The 22666-nt window shown below is 44.6% G+C and overlaps 2 protein-coding genes and 1 long non-coding RNA gene across 3 annotated transcripts in view; 2 read left to right on the plus strand and 1 right to left on the minus strand.

Annotated features, from left to right (window-relative positions):
• The first annotated feature begins 5 nt into the window (after positions 1–5).
• LOC110973687 (small ribosomal subunit protein mS37-like) lies at positions 6–2618 on the plus strand. Its single transcript, XM_022224694.2, has 3 exons — positions 6–215; positions 397–515; positions 1294–2618. Exons 1-3 carry the CDS (start codon positions 95–97, stop codon positions 1399–1401), a joined length of 348 nt encoding a protein of 115 aa, XP_022080386.1. The 5' UTR covers positions 6–94; the 3' UTR covers positions 1402–2618.
• LOC110973657 (bone morphogenetic protein 2-B-like) lies at positions 2369–19968 on the minus strand. The gene is made up of 5 exons (XM_022224647.2): positions 18321–19968; positions 6630–6778; positions 6380–6497; positions 5793–5987; positions 2369–5211 (listed from the first exon to the last, which is right to left on the minus strand). The coding sequence occupies exons 1-5, from the start codon at positions 18748–18750 to the stop codon at positions 4622–4624; spliced, it is 1482 nt and encodes a 493-aa protein (XP_022080339.1). The 5' UTR covers positions 18751–19968; the 3' UTR covers positions 2369–4621.
• LOC110973702 (uncharacterized) overlaps positions 11191–22666 on the plus strand; it is a 33061-nt gene continuing 21585 nt past the window's right edge. Inside the window, exons 1-2 of the long non-coding RNA XR_002597499.2 lie at positions 11191–12537; positions 20280–20422. This is a non-coding gene — a long non-coding RNA (uncharacterized LOC110973702). The remainder of the gene's footprint in view (positions 12538–20279; positions 20423–22666) is intronic.

Here is a 22666-nt window from a genome sequence, read left to right on the forward strand (position 1 = left end):
TGACTTATTGAAAGGTGACCTCAGATATTACCCTTCGTCGATGACCGACAACGCACGAAACTGAATTTTTACGTAGGGAAAAAGGGCTGCAAAAATGTCGAAACGTATGAATGAAATCATCCTCAGAAATCACTATTGGCCAAATAGATTTGAGTTTCGGCAAAGAGAGTTTAAGCTGAGAGATAAAGTGGCTTTAAGAAAGAATAGGCCTGGAGGTGAGTTGCCGGATATCAAACTGACTCTTTCATGTCTTTCAACATGTTTAACAATAACAGTTTGACTAGTTGCTTTTTGGTACCGGTAATTTGCAAAATTTACTCGTAATTGCAGGGTTTTTACGCTTTTAAATTTTGTTTAAAAATTATCGAGTGATGTATGCTTTTTAATCAATAACAGCTGCGGAATGCATCACGGAGATGAGTGTTTTAATGGCATGCTGGAAAAAACATGATTATAACGACACAGATTGCACTGAGGAGATCCGACTTTTCGAGAAGTGCTGCATGGAAGCCAAGGTAATGTCAGGAAGGGAAAGATGTCACTTTGACGATATACCCTCACAATGATGTTAAATAGGCTTAATGGAAAGAGTTCCTTACGCCTACGGACAATACAAATTTTCCTTTAAAATGTTATAACAGCCATCTGAAACTGATAACATGTCCTACAAAGTGAAATTTAGCCGAGAAATTCTGAAGCATTTTACTTAGAAAACACTTACCGGTAGGTTTTTCAGCCAAGTCTCTTAGGTTTATGCGCAGGGCCTCAAGTGTTGTCAATTAATGGAACTCTTGCCTGCCTAACTTGGACACATTACTTATCCTCATAGTCATGGATTGAAGGGCAATACTACTAAGCCAAGTCCTTTGTGTTTGCAATTCTGAATAGGCCTAACGAGGATTCCACATGAACAAATTGCCTTTTAAAACATGTTGACATGGTTGAGCGATATGTCCGAATGTTAAAAAAGGCAGTTTGTGGAGTTCTATCGTAGTAATGTTACTCAGATTAATGGCAAACCCATATCTCATTGGGATTACAGAGGTCACAAGCAGTTTATGTTGATGAAATTTTCCGGCCAGTGTTGCTAGTTTTTCATCTCTTTAAGAATACTTTAGTTTAGCCAGGATTTTGCCTTAGTATTGTGTAAACATTTACCGTTGATTGTTGCATTGGGGGAAGGGCGGGGGAAGGTGTGGCAGATTGCTGCGCCCACTTTCCATCTGCCTTTTAAAGGGCATGGCTGATCAAATTGGTAAATCCTAGTATTGTTTGGTGATGTCTCTTCTGCAGAAAGTGAGACAGGAAACCAAGGCTGCCGTTAAGAGCGGTAAAATTGCTGGCAAGATGACCAGTCAGCAAGCGACAAGTCTCCTGCAACAGTTTCCACAGCCTAGGTGACAAAAGCGGGCTCAAGGCTTGATGTAGATGTAGATATTTCAACAAATGCAGAACTGTTAGGCTCTGTTGGAATTACACTTCTGTCATATTGTGCTCCAGTGTGAAGCATACTTCAAAATCGGCTGAGATAATTTCTGTTTTCAAAGAATATATCCAGTTCATTTTCCTTACAGAGCAGTAGTTTAAATCATATTACATGCACGTGTATTCAGTTAAAAAGATTGTCCGGATGCATTCAAGTTCTCACAAGTCCATAAAAGTCCCTCAATTGCAAATACCAGCCTCCTGCTACTTACGTGATCTGTGAATAGTGAGACCCCTGTTTACATGGCCAAGGTTATGATGGATTTGTGATGGGCATTGCTACACTCCCCAAACTTTGGAGCATTGAATGAATAGCCAAGAAGCATGCTTGCACAAATGTGAAAGGTTTGGGATAATACTGTGGCAAGATATTTTTTGACTCAGAGGACGAGGAGTTGATTTATAGCGCTTGATGTCCTGAGCAGGATTCTCCAAACATTGACTTTTCCATCTCCCCCTCACAATCTTTGCTTCAATGAGGCAGTTGGTTTGTCATATTGCTTTGGCAGTACCCATGAATCAGTCATGATCAAGAAAGGGTTTGCATGGCAGCCATCTTGCAGGCCAGTGCTTTTGTTCCACAGGGTATGCACAAAGGAAGTTTCCCTGTGGAACAAAAGAACAGCCCTGCAAGATGGCTACCACGCAAAATCTCTATTGGACAACACATAGTGCAGGGATCCAACCATATGCGTAGCTGTAGAGTAACTCCTTTTATGGCATTAACAATGTGGTTACGGCTCTGAACACAAAGCAGCCACCTCAATCAAGCCAAATTGGCAGGTTCCCAAGAAAGTGGTCATGTGCCCAGACTGGCTTGCATGAAGTTCCTTAGGAGACCCATACTCATACGCACAGACAAGCACACCACAGGCGCACAGGCTATTGTGTGATTAAATAATACCAATTTATTAGACGATTAAGAATGTACAAATGTACAAAGAATTGATGAAACACTAATTAGACATGTCAGCTTGTGGAATTTCAAATAAATTCTCAAAGAACTTTTCCACCAGTGGAACCCAGAACTTAGACAAAAGAGCATTTGTAACATTTTATAGTTGTTTCTTTTATGGTCCGTTAGGTTGGGCCAATTGCAGCTTAAAGATTAAACTTGAATTCATAAGCACTAACTCCAATGTGTTGAATGGAAATTAACTCTTACCTAGAAATGTTTGCAGCAGGTTTCTGAAAATTTCGTCTGTGAGAGATTATGCTCAGAGTTCATTTTGGACACGTGGGAATACTACTACGATGAAAATCCTAAGTAGCTTGGTCAGGAAGAACTATGATGTATGATGTCTTTTTGTCCAGACACTGCTGAAGAAATGGTTCTGCTGTTACAGAATAGAAAACTGCATGTTTTCACAAAATTAATTTGCCCAAATCCTACAAAGTTTTTGGTAAGATACGATGGATTTGGAACTGCACAAACCAAGTACCATTTTATGCTGCAGGACTCAAAATGAACCTATTCGGTATTTCAATAGGTCAGGGTCATTCGAGAACAAAGGACGCGCACCAGTCAGCGTATGGCCTCGCTGATAGGGTAGACCTATTGGGCATGCGCTGTTGGAATACGAACTGCCTTCCTTCATTATAACAAGTAGTTACAAGATAAGTGCCCTTCTCAGAGTTGGATTTACTGAGCAAGGTTTCAATCCGAAATGCACTGGCACTTACGTTGGTCACAAATAATTCCTTTTTTTAATGCAACATAAATTTTGAACCATAGATGCTTCATATAACACGGGTTTTGTACAACGTGAGGAAATAATCCGTAACATCTTCATCTTATAATACATGTCAACTTCTAAATATTGAACACAACATTCAACTTTATTGGCAAACATAAAAACAACGCTAATGTATAAAGAAGTTTTTATTTAATATTTACATTCGATAAACTATAGTCCCTTATGTCTAAGAAATAAGGTCTAATACTCGAAGGTACGTGGGTTGAGCAGAAATTTAAGTGTACTGTCTGTTGTCAGTTCAGGTTTATATTGCTCAGCTCTGGACTTCGTGAAGGAGATACACAGGTATCCGCAGAGCACGCCCTCATTGGTTAATAAGAGCCATGTTGGTTGGGAGTATTCAGTTGGTAGCGACGTGACCGTAACGTGTGCGTTTCTTAGTCGTTTGTAAACCAACCAAATGCAGTTCCTACCAAAGGAGCCTCTGTTGGTATTAAACTTGCACCCTCTCTTTGTCCAGCTCGGGGTTTGTTTTGCAACTCGCTGCCTATCCAAGAGAGCCAATTAAAGACTTGGTTGCAGTGTATGAATGGTGCTCGTGACGAGGAGCCTGCAGTTTGCGTCTTCCCTCAGAAACTTTGAAAAAATTTCTGCACGTTATCTTACGGATTTGTTTTGAATACAAAGCTGGGTGCACATTTCATTATTCATAAATCAAAAATAACATTTTTTTAAACAGAATAAAATTATAATAAGGGAAGGTAAGAAAATAATTTTTACCGCTGATATGAAGAAAGGAATCCTGGTTTTGTTTATACTACACGCAGACGATGGCTGTTTCTTTGCAGCGTGTTAAGAAATTGGCCATTTATTACTTAGCTGTTGAACTATTTGCTGTTAAAAACTCGTAGAGTCAAAGCATGAGTTGGGAAATGGTCTGTGGTGTATCGGGAGCGTTCATTTGGCACCGAGAGAAATAATGTACTGCCCTTTTAATAAACAAACAGGTGGACAATCAGATGAACAAACGTGAGTACGCATCGCAGATTTTAGACGATGAAAATTTCATGACCGGACGACCACATTGGATTTGAAACCCTAAAATATGGGGAACATTGAGGATACCTTGTATGTACACTAAAGACATGCAAATTTAACCACTTGCACTGTTTACGTACTAATAATTAGATTCTATATCATAGCATTTTGTCCACATAAAGACTTAAGTGATAGGTTGAGCACTGTAAGATTGTAGTTTGAGCACTGAATGAACAGTTGGAGATAAGTTATACAGGCTCGAAAAACACTTGGTCTGTTCTTTCCTTTCAGAGCAATTTGAACAACTGTTTCCAGTTGTTCAATATCAGAATTTTCTTCCCTTTTTATATAAATGTATATGACTAGTGAACCCCTTCAATTTTTGTTTTAAATACTTGTTTTCAACGGCAGCCACAAGCGGTTGCCACCATGTTGTCAAACTGCTTGAGCACCACGTTGCCGTCGCTGTCGAAGAACAGGACGACGATGGGGTCGAGTTGGCTGGGCACGCAACAAGGCGCTGCCACGTCGGCCGAGATGAGATGCATGAGGCTCTGTACCGTGGCGTGATTGGACGGCTGGACCGTCTGGCTCAGCGGGAAGGGGCAGCGGCCGGTGCACTCGAACGCATTGTAGCCCTCCGGGTAGATGATCCAGTCAGACCACCCGATCTCGTGAAAATCCACGTACATGGACTTTCGGGCGCACGTACCCTTGAGCCGGTGGTCCCTCTTGCTGTTGCCACCGCCGCTGTTACCACCACTGTCCGTGACTGGGTCTTCCGTCGGCACCAAATCCTGCCGGTTGTCCCGCCGGTTTCTGGACGTGGCAGACCCCGTCCGCGTTTGTTTCGTGGCCGATACTTTGTCGGGGGCGTAGCGGTTGGTGTGCACGTTGGGTGTGGGGCCGGCTTGCGTGGAGTCGGTGAATGGAGCCGAGTTGAGGTTTCCGTAGGTCTCGAAGAAATTCTCATATGCACTTCCAGCAGCTCCTGTGTACACAAAAACAGAAAACACGGGTGAGAAATAGTAGTTTTAGGCTACTACTGTATGGGAACTGTCAGCGGCCACTACCATAGACTCGTGCGTAATTTCAGGTCACAGCCAAATATTCGGACACGGTTTTAGTGTCCGTTGGCCATGATACCAAATCTTCTGCCACCCCCTCACGCCAGCCAATTGGAGCCGTAGGTTAGAAACGACAGTAAAAGGGTGTTCATTGGCTGGTAGCACTCGGCCTTACGCTGATTGATCACGGTCAATTTCTCGAGGTAAAGGGGATGTCATGCGCTATCAATCCCAGAGTCTACAACATCATGGACGGTCTCGGAGAATGTTCTGTTCTAAAGACAAGCCCTAGATTGGCTCAAGCTCGGCGCCGCCAAAAGCGAACACGAACGCCAATTCGTGACGCCAGAAGTGTGTCCTGCGAATTTGTAAAGATGAACATCTGTCAACTTCGACCGATAGTCACCGTTTTTCCGCTATTGCTCCAAATTCCTCCAAACACCACCCGCACAATTACCTAAACATCAGCCCCAAAGCCCCCCCCCCGTCCTATCCCACAACCCACCTTGCCCCGATTGGGAATTGTCTGCCTGCCGCAGGTCGCTGGTGTACAACACGAGGAACGGGTGCTTGCTCGGGTGGTGCTTGCCCTGTTGGGCAAACCGGATGAAGTTCTCGTCCATAGGCTCTCCGGTGAGTGACGTGATCGTAACCAGCACGCCGTGATTGGAGCTCTCGTCGGCGAGCCATCTTGAAGCGGCTGGAACGGAAGGCCAAGCATCGATTAATTCGAAGCAGTCTTGGACGTTTCTATCACTGCCGATAACACATACTCCTATTATGCAGCCCTAAACTGGACATTTGGGTACTGGAAGCATCTCAGCATAAACTTTGGTAGAACCTCCATTTTGGTTGTCACTTCCATTTCATCATTTATCCACTTACACTTTCTATGGACGGAATGATTTACAACTTTAAGATCGAGCCAAAGTTTTCTTGCAAGCTCATGGCTGAGGTTTTACGGAAAACAAACAACATTTTCTGGGTACCACACCTGAAAGCGCGAACATAACACCGTTGCGTTTCACAATCTCCACGATGCAGTTATTTGCATATTACGATGCCTAATAAACACCCGCAACAGATTCTCACCCTCTGTAATACTGAAGACTTCCCATTCAGTCCCCACGCTTCCCACCAAACGCAGTCCAATGAGTTTAGCGCCCTCTAGCGACGTGAGATCGTCATTGGCAAGCTGATAGAGTTGGATCTGCGGAAAAGGGAAAGAATACAAACGTTACGTCATATCATTGTTCATAATTATGGTAATCAGCATGCGCAAACGTTGCATGGTTCGATTCCTGCTCGGTGCAAGAGGAAATCAGACCGGTGGAGGGCGTACCTGGTAGAAGGGTTGCCGTTTTCCAGACGCCGAGACGGTGGGTCGTATCTTGGGCTTGAGCCGGAAGAGATGGAGTTCGGCCTGCAAGAGCATCTCCGTCGGAGGCACGTGGCTCAGGTTGAACTGAAAATGGAGTCGGTGCTTGTTGGCTGTAAAAATGTCCAAGAAAACAGTGTAACTTTAGATTTTCCTCTCATATTGTCCCCAACTGTTACTGTACCTTCCTTTTCTGTGCGTGAGATGCATGCATGGTTTTTTTTGCTTTTGTTAACTACCCCTTTAATGACCCGCTTCATAAACAGAAATCAGCACCCGTCCTTCTGTTCGTTAACTGTGTTTTTCTGTGTCCTGTAACGAATACTTTAAATAAAGGTCATGGCAAAGGCCATTTTCATAAAGTTTACAGAAGCAGTGACTTGGTAACAAGTTCGGGGAACCGCTATGGGAGCCAATGACAGCTCAGCTGCGTGACGTTATGGTGACGGGTGAGAAGACTTATATTTGCAAACCAGGCAAAAAGCGGCCCATTAACCATCAACCCCACGCGCCCACACACACTCGGTGGACGAATGCGTTTGATAACAGGCTGCGTCAGAAATGACCGGATTAAAAATAGACGGACCTCCATGAAGGATGCAGGTGTGACTGGACTATTTGGGCTCGGTCGATTAACTTTCATTCCGCCCGACACGCATGCCAAGGATGTAATCATCCGAATTAATAAACAGGCACGTTACCTACCTCTTCGAAAATTGAGCAGAAGAAAAAAAAAGCAGGGAAAAACAATTTCCGGAACTGGCTTCTTTTTGACTCTTGTTTCCCTAGTTGGGAGAAATGTTGGTGCAACCTTTCAGTGAGATCTTTTTTTCCCCTTTTCGTAAAGAGATTGAGTAGCCGTCCATAAAAAGTGTAATATTTTAACCCGGAGGACAAATGGCCTTTTTGCACACCTTGACTAATTTTCCAGGCACAGGTGTGTGCGAGCGCATAGGCATCTGCATGTGGCATAGCAGAAATAACCTTTAGCCGCCTGAGGCCTGTTTTTTATACACTCCCAATCATTCAGAGGCTAAAAGTCCTGTTGAAATTTCTCCAAATTGTTACATGTTTGCCTGGAAAAACCTGGCCCTTGTGATCTTTTTTCCCTCGGCACTTTGGTGACTTATTGGATTAGAGGCGGCTTGGCCAACACCGGTAATTGTAAGACTGAGTTGTCAGAACCCATAAGCTTCCACTCCCACACCACAGAGAACCGTCAATGCCCTTTCTGAAGCGATCTGAGGGATTCGGCTGCTTTTGGCTTTCGGTGTGGGGTACGTCATTGAAAATTAAATTCAAGAACCGTGGTCTATCTGCACGCGTCCGTACCGTGGGGAGCGTAGAACTGAGACTCCAAATCCAGAAATATCTACTATGAACACGATCAGACGAACTTGACATGCCGGCATGCCAAGCAGATATGATTGTCAACTTTTCTTGAATTTTGTGCCTTGCAAAACACTTCAGTATAGCTTATATACGTGTATCTGTATTGTGCCTTGGAAGCAAAAGCTCAACCCCAATTTGGTGGGGGAAATATGAGACTGTTTCCCATTCCAACCCAAGAATGCCCCTGTAATGGCTAGCTTATACAAAGCCCGTTCCAGTTCCTGCAAATAGATGAAATAATTTCCAGATGAAAGTTGCTTTTACTCACATTATTGTATCATGTTCAAATCGGCTTGGGAACGTTAGAGCGGAAGGAGGACAGAAGAAACACTTTCCAATGTAACCACCAAAGCGTGTACTTTCATGCACATAAATGAAGGACTCTCTAAAGAACTTGAAAGAGCCCATCACTGAAACATTTTCCTCTTCCTTCAACTCGTCCATCTGATCTGAGTCACAAAAGCATAGCTCAACGTCGGATCCAAACGGCCACCTCATCGCACTGACACAAGGCAAGTCCCTTCATCCATCTATGCTTCATCATGCCGGACTTCACGAATGGGTGCCTGCGCAAACCGATCACACACCTGTAGACAAACGATTCACCTGTGTTGTGACAAGTCGAACCAACCCGAAGTCATACGTAACAAGGTGCATCCTGTCGCTGACAAGGGAACACTTCTCAAAGTTGGGCGAGAAGACTACTTTCATATCGCCCCGGGTGAATCATATCAGATATGAATCATCATTATCATTGTATTGGCGCAATTTATTTATTTATCTGTAAATAATATAAGCTATGGGAGAGATATTGATGGTTATTACGTTGATTTTAAATGATTGCACAGGAGCATGGTTTATTTGGATTTGTCGAGTTTTTATTCTTGTCTTTGAAATTGGTATATGATTGTATCCTGTGTTTTCTTGTATCTGATTAATGTTGTCGGTATTGTTTTTTCTTTCTAATGAAGCTAAATGATTTAGGCATAAAGTCTTAACTGGACATGGGCTTTGCAAGGTTTTTTCCAGGAGGGACACATAGGGGAGAAAATCACCAGGGCAGGAGGCAAATCCCCGTCAGCTAAGAAACGGTAAACGGTAAACGATCAACTGCTGGTGGGAGGGTGTCAATTTTGAGGATTTTTATCAAGAAACTTGTCAGTTTTCATTCCTTTTCAACGCCTTTCTCCCCGTTTCCCTTTTAGTTTTCTTTTTTTTTCCGGGGGGGGGGGGATAAGTGCCCCCGTCTCCCCCATCGCGACGCCTGTGTATCGCAGCGAACCATAGGCCTAAGTCAACTGTAATACTGCTTCCTGGATGACAGTACATTTTGGTGATGATTTGGAGAGGATAGGGCTTTATTATCAGTTCTCCAGTCATCATCTACACTTTTCTCAAAGTCAGTTGCCTTGGGGACAAGCGTGCCACGTTAGGCCCTCTGTCTATCAACTGGACCCGTTCTTTTTAGAACATCCAGAAAACCAAATGGAGCAGAAATGGATACCTAGGGAGGGTTCTTAACAGGGCTAATGACGACAAAAGTGTGTACCTTGAACTAGAGCTTAAACGGGGGTCGGCATCAAGCATATACCTATCAGTAGTTTTGCAAAGAAGTCAGGACTTATCATATCAGTAAATGGATGTGACAAACATAATCACTAACACCAGCAGAAAACAGTCTAAACAGCTGAAGACATCTCAGAAGGAGGTAAAGATGTGTTTTGATTGCATTCTACGATGATTTGTAACTTTTGACACAAGTGTAATTTGAGGACATGCGCAACTCACACATGGACCCATCAGTGGAGGATGCGTATACTTTTCTGTGCGGTGTCTGGGACACACAATATGCTTCCATCATTTACAGCGATGACCTGTTTATTTTCCTTGGCTCTAGTGCTGTTTTTAATCTTTGTGGGACTGGTGTAAGCCCAAGTACCACCCCCCCCAAAAAAAATGCTAGCTCACTGGCTCCAACCTGTCTTCAGTTCTGACAAGCGTTCATCTTACCCCCTCTGGTTTTCTATTATCTGCCAGATCAGAGTCCTGACAACCACCTAGCCCACCTGTTCGCATCAGGGCTTTTGCTCTGGAACCTAGCGCTGGGATCAGAGCCGCCGGTTCCCTCTCGCAGCTGTACCCCCCTGGAGCCAGAGGCATTACAGCTAACGTCGCTGGCACCTGCAGGGGATAAAAACATGAGCCGACCCGGCAGTATCGCACCGGCCGGGGCAGACACGCCGTCGGCATACCTAAGACGGCCTCCCCTCGCTTGAAGTCTTCCCTGCCCACCTGCTACAAAAATTTCCAGTTGGGAAAGTTCTGAGAGTATCTCTCGAACTTTGGCGTCTCATTCAACCATCGCTTTTAAAAGGAGATAGCGCCACCACAAGAGACATTTAGGAGGGTTTTTTTTGGCTTCGTCTTGCCTGGCTCTACTTATTCGAAAGAAATTTATGATCAAATACAACCTTTACAGTGGAGCTGGGTATTTTAGACTCCTAATGTATGAAATAAATGATGTGTGCGACAAACCATTACAGGACACCACTCACGCGTTTCCAGCTATTGAAATGCATATTTGCAACATTGATAGTATCAGAAATTGTTCATTTATTTATTCATGGTGTTTGTGGGTTTTGAGACTTCCTGTATGAATTTTTTATCCATTCTGTCATTGAACGAGGAGTCATAAACTGAAAGTTAATGATTGGCGACCTTGGAAGAAATTATCTCTCTGCTGACTCAAGGTTCGCCTCCGAATATTTTATTATACCCCCTTCAACTGAAGTTTTATTTCAAAGTCAAGACGTTACTGTTCAGTTGGGCACCATATGCGCGTACAAAGTTTAACGACACCTGCGATTCGCGTCGGAATGACAAAGGCGTTGGTGGAGAGGAAATCCAGGGAAAAAATTTGAAACAGACTAGAAGAAAATCTCCCTTTAAAGCTAATTTAACCTTGAGTCAACCTGTCATCTACCCAGGTTGAAGACGTCAGGGATCAGTCATAGGCCAAACTGTACACAATTTACACACCTGGGCACCACCCTCGGGGACCCGAGGCAGCCAGCTTGTAAACTCGCGCTGTCATCACCCGTACCACCCCCACCAATCATTTTATTGACGAACGTGTAGCGCAGGCTTCAATACCGTGCCAGGCAGGGTCGAGTTTCGAAGGCGAGTGCCTCAAGTGAGACGCAAGTCACTCAAAAACTTAAACTTATTTATAAGTCCAGTAATATCATACAACCCTCTACAAGCACGGGTGTTCATGACAATTGACCCCCCATTACAAGAAGCCATCGCTAACTGCATTTTTGTAGGACATAAATAGGATGTTCTTGTGCGTGTTTAACAAACTGAGGACACAGAACAAAAGAAGAGGACAAGAGGTCCTCGCCAGGCCTGGTGGTTTCCCAAGACCTGCATGCAAGGAAGGTCAAGCCACAGAAAAAAAGGACGTTATGGTGCCACTGGGATGTCCTTTTCACCGTTCTGATGACCTCCTTTGGGTCAGCTTCCACTCAAAAGCTGCCTATTTCTTGACTCAACGTCCCAAGTAACCTGTAAAGATCGGTAAAATGTTTCCCTGTCGAAGATGCCTGCAGGTGCCAATAATTCTAGAAGCTTAGAACTTCGAGAGGTTCCATTAAGAAGCGCATTAGAGGACTTGAATGGCCAGTCTATGTTCGCAGGTGCTTCGGCCGCGTGTGATTTGTCTCAACGAACTAGTCCCCTACAGCAAAAACAAATAATGCCAGCATAACAAATGGCCAGTGAGCAATACACATTGGGTAATGAAAACAGAATCAGACAAATAAAATGCACTGCCGCATTTTCAAAAGGGTACAGTCGTAACTTTATTCTCCCAGGGACGTTTAAGCTAGGGTGCGTAAAACATTTCTGCAGCGTACAAAGGGGAGGCGCTTCAAAGCACCTGGAACTGGGCAAAGATGGGAGTTCTTTAGCTTGAACTAGAAGTAGCTTCGGCTTGAATAGGTAATGAACTCCAGTCAGCGGAGGGACATGTTAAGCGTCAAATGTCAATCTCTACTAGACGGAAAACAAATTGAATAAAGGCGAACAAATTTTAAGGAAATGGTCTAGGGTCTGATTGGATTTGGGAATGTGTGTGTGGAGGTATGCAGGCTATAGCGTTCTTACAATGCACCTGGACAATGCTGTGCGCGATGATACAAGCAACCATGTGTCGACTGACAAAGGTCTTTTGACAATGGTCTTGTGTTCAAATGGCTTTTTTGACGCGCCCTGCACATTTCAGTAAAGCTGTCAATTGCATGAGGCACGTTTTTAAACGAAAGTCGACAACGATCAACCTGTGAGCTTGAATTAGGCCGAGGAAATTGGAGAGAAAGAAGGCTTCGAGATAAAGTCAAGAAATGTTGGGCACCGGTACAGGAAAGTAAAAGCAAACATGGTGGATATCGCCCCTACAGGCCTTGGTATAGAGTGCAAGGTAAGCACACACGTAGTACGATAAGAATCGTGCAGGCACGAGAGTGCTTATGGTTTGTGTACAGTAACATTGTGTTTCCTACCAAAAAATGGTCAATGAGGAAATGGTCAATGGGGAAATGGTCAATGAGGCTTCGCCTTTGTCTCGTTGTTATACAAATCCTTAATAGCAATGTTTTGCCTATGTTGCATTTCTACATTGTGTTACATGAGGTCAGCTTTTGAGCGTAACATTACGGAAGATTCGCTGACCTTGACCATTCCCTGAGTTCCCAACCGTGTACAAATTTTGTAATTGTAAACTGCTTGTGCGGAACACCAAGTGTCTTGTTTCTAAATCCGTAACTATAACCATGTAGTTGAAGAACCCCATGTCCGTTTGTTGTTTTTCAAATCGATTCTGCCGAAAGCCTCAAATAGAGGCGGAGCTGGTTTACAACGCTGGCTCTCCGTTATTTCGAAGAATGCGCCGAAAAACGGCGAGGTTGACATTCCCCTAGGATTTATTTGCACCCAAACCTGATTTGAATATAAAGAGGACCCCTGCGCATCGAGGAAGGCTTTTAGGCGGGGAGGGGTCATACCTACGTGAGAAATGAGCTGTTGAAAGGAACTTCATCACGTGTCAGGAGATTGTGTCTGTCACGGCTACTATTGCATTAAATTCATCCCGAAAACTAAACAGCAGGGGTAGCCTCGCTTTCGATTCAATGACGCAAACACTGTGTTTCATTCGTAGAAGGTAAGGGCACAGAGCAAACTGCATCTATCATCTTGAACTCTTCTAGAAGTCAAGGTCAAGGATTGTCACATATGAGTCAGGGTTGGGAAGAGAAAAAATAATGTGCTTTGGATCAGTGTCATAATGTGGTTAAGTCACGGGTAAGACTTGTCCCCCCTGAGGACTGAAGACCAAGTAGTTCAAGGTTCCTATATTCAGCCCTGCATATAATACCCCTTGAGGAGGTAGCACGGCTCCACATGGTGCAGTATCTGTCTGGCACCCAACATTTCCATCCTGGCGCTCAAGGTGAACTTTAAAGAGCGGGAAGGTTACCCATCGAAACAAGGGGGTGACGCAGGAAGAGTTGACGGTACGTGTTTGCGGCCTGAGGTATTGGCATGTGTGGATAACCCGAACCCACCCCGCTGTCAGTGTAACAAATAATTATGAGTGATAATCGTGTAAGACGAGGGCCAGTGTCAACAAACACGTGCACACCTGTGCCACGGAAAGCCTAGGCCTCGACAACAGGTGATGCCTATATCCATTGAGCAAGTGTCATACTCAACGCTATATCGAGTACACCACTCAATTACCCTTTTCAGTGGTCGACTACAGCTTCTTGTGAGCGAAAAACAAACTGAGAAAGTACGTCAGTTTGGAATCACGTGTTTTTTTTTCCACCTCGGTTCGTTTCGTTTCCAACCATATAGGTTACTTGGCATATCTTTTCGAGGAATCTGGAATCCTCCAAAATCCAACAGCACACCCGTCGTCGTACTTTCAGTACAGAGACTGGAAATCAAGGGCATAAGCAAAGGGGCATGGAGACACGTCCCCATGTGCCACCTTCCCCCTCAGAAATTAGAGAAAGGACAAATCTGGTGCTAGTCCACCTCGGTCAGTGTTTCAACTGTGACCGAATCCATTGAGCGCCTAGGCTCCAGAGATGAGGGCTCCTACGTGCCCCCTGCAAAAGTGCACCCCGGTTACGCCACTTCTGGGAAGTATACAGTCCCTAAACATTTCCTATCTTTCACATTTTCCTTATCACGAGCAATCTTAGAGGTACAAAGGCCCCGATTACGGTACTTGTTAACTGTTGAAAATAGCATTAATTCCTACGCCACTGGCATGCAGGGTTTGCATCAAGGAAAATGTCACATAGAACTCCAAATCCACGTTTAGTCAATGCTTGGTTCAATGAAGGTCGACCGTGTTTGTAACTTCACGTTTCATTGCGATTACAAGTGCGATCCTTTTGCTAACCCTATCATTCTAAGCATTTTTCTTCACCCGACTACCTAAGAGGCCGATGAACTTCAATTTGTTTCTCATCGCCACCCTCCGAGACATCTAATTCAGGATCTATCGTCCTGTAGACAGACGTGGATATCGGGACAAGCGGCTGCCTTTGTTTAAAGAAAAAACCTCGCCTGCCCTCCGATCCCGCGCGCTGGGGATGCGTTTGTACAACACGAGTCGTTTAAATTAGCTCGGGCGAGTGATTTTGAGCGATGATCCCACTGAAAGACGGCACTCGGCAACGCACCGCTCCTCGCGACGTTGAGTCGAGCAGGCCGTACTCGGCGAGACGTAGGGCGCAGATCGTTTGCGAAACTGTTGCGAAGTGATTGAAAGCTGACGGGTCACATAGCACAGAGCGAGACTGTATCGCCCTGCGTTTAAAGGTAAAATCGCGATGAACTCATCCCACTAAAAGGTCTAGCTGATCTTGAGGTTCAAACAGCGGCGACTTCTACTTTGTTACTATACCTGCACAATCACTGCAATACGTTTTCCCTGCTTTTGTCATCGCAGTGAACGTGTTTGTGTATATCGAGTGAATTTGTCACAAGCATTGTGTGATTGCAACCACTACTTAGGTTCCATGATCTACGTAGAAAAAAATCTTGGTGGTTTAAAAAAGGGATTTTATTTCAAGAGCATGCAAGATGTGACGGGTACAGACTCATCAACCGAAGATTGCGCCTGTAGGGTACTAGACTGCATCGCAAATACTTGTCATGCGAAGATACCTTTGCTTATTGTAGAAGCAAGTCTTACCGTCAGCTGTTGTTCGACTGGTTTCCATTTCTGCCTGTCAATATTTTGTTAAGCATGGTGGCAAGCAACCCTTTAGACAGGGTCTGGATCTTGATGCTTTTGTGGCATCACCTTATTTGGTGTAACTATCGGAAGAATGTATTACTCTCACCGTGAAATAGTTTTTGCACGGTTGGTTTTCGTCCTTGAAATGCTGTGTTCTTTTTCCAGCGCTGTTTCCACGTACATGTACTCTGCACGTCCTTGACACACGTATTGTAGTCTGATAAAGTCTTTTGAGGCTGTACCGTTAACGGCTGGAATTGAGGTTTTGTCGTGTCAAAAATGTTCACCGTTGCAGATTTTGTAAAATATTGTTTTATGAAAGTCTTCAGATCCTGGGAGAAAAAGTGATTAACAGTCTCTCAAAGGAAGAGTTACTGAGGGCTTAGAGGACCGTCATAAAGGCCAGTTGCTGACACCCCGTGGCTTATATGCATCATTTCGTCAACTTAGTCTTTGAGGCTCGTCTAAAAACGTTGATTCCGATGCAATTTCATCTCCACAGTACTGAGGGAGATACCTAAGTGTATCCGTCGAAGGACGGAGGAAGGAAAAACTCTCCAGTCTAAGAAACTGCGAACTCTCCCAGTGATATCTTCGGCGTTGCCGGGGTACGTCGTCGGACCAATCAGCCAGCCCGTCAAAGTACAAACCAGCTCATAGCTCATCAACCTACTACCGAGTTACCGTCAATCAAAAACATACCATGTTATTAGTATTCCTGCTCTGTCAAAAATAACACTGGCTGCCGAGATACCGAGGGAGAAGCTACATTTGCACTGTTCAAAAAGTACAGCCGACCTCGCTAACAACAGACCGTCCCGCTTCAGCACCGCTAGGTACGGTCGGCAACGGTGTACTTCTAGCCCGAGCTGACCCCAGCTCAGCAGGCAGCCATGCGCCGGTTAACCGGCTTTTATGGGGATACTTTTGCGAGGCCAATTTATGACAAGTGAATGCTGCATAGATCTCAACCCACAGTGTTAAGTGACGTTTGGTTGGGATGGTTGTTCTGAGATGGTTGAAATTTCTGTATAACTACACCTCAGAGTGTTAGAGGTTTTTTTAGTGGAAAAGTCACTGAACACAATACATACAATATTAACATACATAATCCAACGGATATTAGTTATTACAATGATCGAACGATGAATTTTTATGGACCCCAGTTGAGGAAATATCTTGGTAATTGATGTAGAAATAATATGATGTTTGTGAGACTGTTAGGCAGCTCACGCATATCCCCTGCTCCAGCCCCAAAGCGTGCAAACTTACTGCGCATGCGTAACACGCGCAATAAAGCAGACTTTCCCAAGCAATGTCGCTCTGCTCCGTCAGCTGAGAAGAATAATTCAGACTTTTTTTTTATCCCGTGGCACTTTGATGGAACATGTCAGTAGACCCTATTTCACCTTCACAGAAAGGTGTGACTACAAGACATTGACATTGGGCAGGAGAAAAGCTACGTCACACACGGACGGTTTTCGGGCCAAGAACGCATCGCGTAAGTTCTCGGCAAAATCAGGATCCATCCCAGTCCCTAACTCTGAAAGACCAATGTTGCTGTTTCCACGTGTTCATAATTTCTGCACTTTGGGTTCGATCGATAGCCATGCACATCATCAACGTCTCTACAAAGTTCACTTCTATATTTCAGGTGTCACAGCGCGTCAGTAATGGGGGAAAATTTACTCCAGGTGTTCCCTAACAAAATAATAACTTGTCATTTTCCGCCACAAGTCGTAAATCACGGCGGTAAGTGAGTGTGAGGACCCGCGGGTACCCTGAGGCCGCTCTCACCCTCTTCTCTTCATTATCCTCACCTGGAGAGTTTAATTGGTGCACGGACGGGTGGCTGGTGTAACACACGTATAGAATTACAGGCGGCAAACCGGTTTACATTAGAAATAAAGCGACGCGAAGAATTCCATATTTTATGGTTGCTCCGGTGCACGAGTTTACGCGAGTATGTGATTTATATTTGATTAACTGCAGAAGTGAGCAACGCCACAAACCCTGAAAAAAATTATAAAGCGCGCCAATAGTCTTAGAGTTGGGCCCAAGTCCACATGCATTTCATTTTCTCATGACACGGGGTCTCGTGTACATAGGCATGTGACTACTCCTTTTCGCACGATGGTACAAATTTTTGGTAAATTTGGACCAAAAATGTGATTGGCAGGTCAGAATGGAACGATTCCTCTGCTTGCACAGTTAGCTCAGGCTCCTCTAGCTTTATCTTATTAATTTGCATCTTGCGTCCTCTGTTTCGGGTCGTGAGCGCTTACAGAATAGGAGAATGCATTGGGGAAAAAAGAAGGTGTGAAAAGGTCACCCATGCATCCTGAGTCAGTCCTCACTGGAGACAATATGCTGACTGTGGTTCGATATGGCCTACTTCATTACTGTAATTATTCGTGCGAAGAGAGGGACAGGGATAACCAATAAACCTAGACAAAGAGGACAGTGATTGGGCTGAATGGGGGTGTTTTTCTCGCGCACGAACAGGGGCGGACGCGGTTGAACAAATCTGACAAGTTTTTGGAATCACGCATGGCTGAGTTTGCTTCGGCCTTTGGGCACCGTCTTTGTGCCGACACGGAGCAGCACCTTGATTTTTGATTGATTTAATAGGCCTGTATGGTGTCAGAGGATTGTGGTATACATGCGCTGTTGAAATAAATACCGCTATGCCCTCTGTCTGCGCTGATGCTCATTGCAAAGGTTAACATTGGACATCTTTTTTACGAGTACGCTGAGATAACACGCAGTGTTCCACGAAGAAACAAGCTGTCCCAATTTGCTTGTGGACTCCCAAAGCTCCATGTTAAAACATTCTTATAAAAAAGGCTAGGGTTGTGTCATAGCGCTCTCTCATTCCAGCATACAAGTAACTTCAATCAGCCAAATCAAACAAAGTTTAAAATTTAACGGGGACGATGAAGTCTTACCTTTATCCGGTAAGGACCGAACCGTGTTGGCGTTGAAGGGTCGGGGCATCCTCAGTTTCCCGGAGGTTGGGTCGGCGACGGAGTTATACAGATTCAGCATGAAGGGTGGGGGTTCTGGGCGACGTGCCGGCTGCTCCAAGGTATTGTTCTCCAAGCCGAAGGCGCGGAAGAGTTCGCCCAGCACTTGCTCCTTCTGCTGCGTCATGATGACGTTCGACTCGTGGCCGGTGCTGGCGGATGTCGAGCCGGTCAGGACCGCATCGGGGAGGTTGGACGGCGGGGAGGGGCGGTCTCGCTGCCTCGACGGGTGCGTTGCGCTCACCAGCTCGCCCGACCGGGGCACGGCCTTAGCTATCGCATGTGGGAGCGATACCGTAAGATGACAGACAGTTATCACAAGGAGGATGATGGACCGAGGATGGAATAGCATCTTGTGTCGTTGGTGGACAACTCGAAGAACTATGCCTCGCAATACTGATAGCCTACAGCAAGTGATACAAAGCTTACTGATCAGTGTGTACGGCTTGGCAAATACAGGTGTGCGCACGGAGTCGAAAGTTCTGTCACAGGTAGTTGTAGGATTTCGCAGGCCTCCCTCGGAGATGCAACTGCTCTCACCAACGCCCAGTCGTATTATGCTCCAGCTCCACGCGCAGGCAGGTAACTAGACAAACTGACTCGCTTTGAGATCCCAACCAATGTTATGAACCTTCTTTTTTTCCCTCTTTATAGCCACTCGTATATTATCAGACGCGTTAGTTAGGGCTTTCTTGTGCGGTTGTTGGACGCTACGTTATACGGTCGGACACATTGAGCAGTCCGCTGGCCCGTCTCTCCCCTGTCAACTGCCGTTGATTGACGTATTCCAGGTGGCTGGTTCCTACTCGGGCGAAACGCAAATCAGCCAATGATACGTGGACTTCTTTCCGCTGGCCAATCCCCTTTGACGCGGGATCGTACTCAGAAGTATCCCCTCCGTAATCCACCAAAGGTGTCAGATTCGCACCCTCCCCGAATAGGGCACAATTAATATTGTGATTGAGTTTAGAGTGCCAATTAGCGGGGGGTGCTCTCTCACCGACAAGATTTTTTTCTTCTCTCGGCCGGTGAATAGGCCCCGGTGCAGGTGTGGTTGTCGCCGGTGAACTAGCTGACTTCGCCGCGGCAATTCTCCTGTGGGGATCGTTCAGGGTAGTCCCTGACAAGTTTTTTTCCCTCTTTCTTTCTGTTCCCGGGGTTCAAATTGAAAGGGCACCACATACCTTTGTGCCCAGACTGCGTGGCGCCGGCACGGTCTTCTATTGACTCATAACGCCTAGCCTGGGGCAGGCTCTCCGTCCGATTCTCCAGCAATGCTAGAGAGGCGGCCAACAGCTAAGCTCGTTAATTCGAGGGCAGCACTGGCCAATGTCTGGCTGAATGCAACACGACGTTAATTCTTACTCAAAATGATTTCCATTCCCTTTCTTCTGTAACAAATCTTCCATTTTGTCAAAGTTTTCCCTCAGAATGGTGACACTGCACACGATACGACAGTGCAAATCTGGCGCAATAAATAAGAGGGAACAACCTCTTGCTATAAATAAAGATAAAGAAGATGAATTTCCGATATTTAATTGAACATACAGCACCGTCATTTCATGCTGACGACTGACATTTAACCCATGCATTAGCTAAGAGTTGCCTTCAAACTCCACACCAAGCTCCCAAAAAGTTCCCTCAGCTAGGTGGGCACACGGCGGGAAGAGCTATAAATCAAACGTGTGTAAAAGTACCCACTAGCTCACGATCGCTTCTTGATAAAAGGTTAATGGGGAAATCATATGCGACTTTGTCCCGCCCACCAACACTGCCTTTCGTACAGGTTTATGTCGTTTCGCACCGCAGATGGGAAAAATGATCATGCCACGGGAAGAACTAAATCAGCTCAACCCATTTTTGGCTAAATATTATATTTAGATCTGGTACTGCAGGCCTGTGAAGTCTGAGGTCACTCGAGGTTGCAGGTCGCTAAATTCTCAGCCAAACTAACTCTGTAAGGATCCTAGACTCTTCTTGGATACCGAGTGAGTGACACGGATCTGCATCAACAGTCAATGGAGGTATGGCTAGATAAATTCTTCATTTACTTCTAATAGCAATTATTTCAACAAATTGTAAGTGTAACTAAACAAATGTTATGTACAGAAATATATCCAAGTATTTTGTATCTTTTTCTTGAAATGCCATCCTTGAGTGTCACTGCGGTCACGGCATACTGAGGACCATGCGCCAAAGGTCTGTAAATCTAAAACAGCAAAAAAAAAAAAAAAAAAAAGGAAAATGCCTTTAGATTACGACGGGTTAATGACTTTCCCAGACACCGGCTTCCACACAAGAGAAGCATTTTCCGTGCGTGGTTTCCGCCCTCAGTTGCGTGAGCTATGCCCACTCATATCTGAAGTGACGTGCAACTTCCGAACAACGACGGGAGCCGGAGAAGCAATCAACGCTTGAATGATTAGTTTCGAAGTTTGTCGCTTTTGCCGATTTGGTGGATAAGAGGTTAACCAAGGTCGGACCGTTCTTCTGGAAGACTTCCGATCATAAATTTGATTCACTGACCACACAATTATTGCTGAGAACTGAAGTTTCAAGTGAAAAAATCTAAAAACAAAACTAAACTGTCGTTTCCCCCTACCCTTTCAAAGCTCTTCAAAAAGAGTTTCCACACGGTGGAAATTGTTGATTGTTAATTTAAATAAGGTCAAGTGTTAATAGCAACAAATTCTTACTGTGCAAGAATTTGTCTGCTCGTGTCGTCAAAAGTTTTGTAGAAATAAAAAAAAATCGAAAGTTGAATTTTCATAATCTCATTGACATGTTTTACCGTACTCTTGGTAAAAGCCTAGGAGCGGGACTAGGTTGGATCTGGGCCCTGCAAGATTACCGGCAAAGGGCCAAACTCCCAGTCTGTAGATAAGCCCAAAACGCGGACGGTTCACCGGAATATCTAATCCGAAGTTCCCGTATCTTGCCGATCCGATGTTGTTGTTGGACAATCTCCCTCTTATCCAAGCTTGGGATAGCTGGCACCCTCCCCCGGGCCGAATAGCATGGTCACCGCTAATCGCCCGACACACCAAATCCTGTGAAAATGTCGCACGTGCATTTTTCCTGAGCCCAGGGCCTGATTTTTTTTTTCAGTGAGAATTGACTCCGGTCACAAAACCTCCATAAGGGCACGGACCCTTCGTTTGCGCACTGCACACCGGACACGCATATTAACAGATTCCTGTCTGCTAATTCAATTATGAAAAAAAAAATTGTGGTTCCTTACAGACATTCCACACTGGTCGTTAGTGCGTTTCTCAAAAACAGTTTTGAGAAGTGCTCAAAAACGACACCCCAACAAGAATGAAAAGAAAAATAAGTAAGACAAAGAAACAAATCCACAGTGCAGTTTCTACTAAATGTATAATACCGCGTAAGTATAATCGGTATGTAGCTATTGCTATGATTAAGCACATTACAATTGTCTAAGTAGATGAATCAGTCACGTAACGGAAATGTTTCTAGATCTGTGCTTGTCTCCGCGACTTGAGGTTCATTTCATTCAAATTACGCTAGGACGGTTACTCTCATGGCTTGTTTTAGATTAGGTTTACTTAAGTCTGTTTTTCTATAAAGAAGCCTATTTTGTATTCTAGCAAAGGTGAAAACTAGCACATTCGTTTCAAGGTAATTGGGCGAATCGTATGCCATGCGTAATAAATTATAAAATATTGCGGGGGGGGGAGGTAACCTATCCCCAAGGAGATTTTACTGTGGGCGTAATGCCTCCATCAAATATCCCCGTGCAAGACGAAGACATCCCCACTATGTGCCACCCACGTGAATTAACACGCACAACGGTATCATTTGTCGCTGTCTGCATGTAATCGCTTATTTCCCAGAATGGTGCAAGATGCCCGGCTGTTGCAATTGACTGTTGCACTTCTAAGAGAGCAATAACCAGTTCAATTTCCTCTAAACATTTTGGAAGAAGTTTTGTTTTCTTTGTACATTCTCAGTAATGCCAGTACCAGACACTTAGTTGAAACCCTCATAAAATCTGACCATCAGTAGAAAGTCACAATTGCAAACCTTCTTTCAGAATGCCTTAGAGGTTAATTTCAATTTCAAAGGAGATAATAACATGGACAGATTTTTTTATTGTAGGCAACACTAATGGTACAACGTTGTTCATTGGTTTCTCTGATATATTTTGTTTCTGAATTCAAGTTTTAATAAAAATATAAAGTCAGAAAATCCATAATTTGGCGGTAAAAAATTCTCACGCAGAGTTTTCGCAGCACTTTTTTCAA

Source organism: Acanthaster planci, linkage group LG19 (genome assembly GCF_054643075.1).
Source record: "Acanthaster planci isolate LZ-2023a linkage group LG19, COTS_SCS, whole genome shotgun sequence".
NCBI classification, from domain to species: Eukaryota; Metazoa; Echinodermata; class Asteroidea; order Valvatida; family Acanthasteridae; genus Acanthaster; species Acanthaster planci.

Coding starts and splice junctions, on each gene's coding strand:
- LOC110973687 (XM_022224694.2), top strand. CDS start 95: ATGTCGAAACGTATGAATGAAATCATCCTCAGAAATCACTATTGGCCA. Junction 216..396: donor AAGAAAGAATAGGCCTGGAG/GTGAGTTGCCGG, acceptor AATCAATAACAG/CTGCGGAATGCATCACGGAG. Junction 516..1,293: donor AGTGCTGCATGGAAGCCAAG/GTAATGTCAGGA, acceptor TCTCTTCTGCAG/AAAGTGAGACAGGAAACCAA.
- LOC110973657 (XM_022224647.2), bottom strand. CDS start 18,750: ATGCTATTCCATCCTCGGTCCATCATCCTCCTTGTGATAACTGTCTGT. Junction 6,779..18,320: donor TCGGTCCTTACCGGATAAAG/GTAAGACTTCAT, acceptor ACATTTTTACAG/CCAACAAGCACCGACTCCAT. Junction 5,988..6,379: donor AGTCTTCAGTATTACAGAGG/GTGAGAATCTGT, acceptor CTTCCGTTCCAG/CCGCTTCAAGATGGCTCGCC.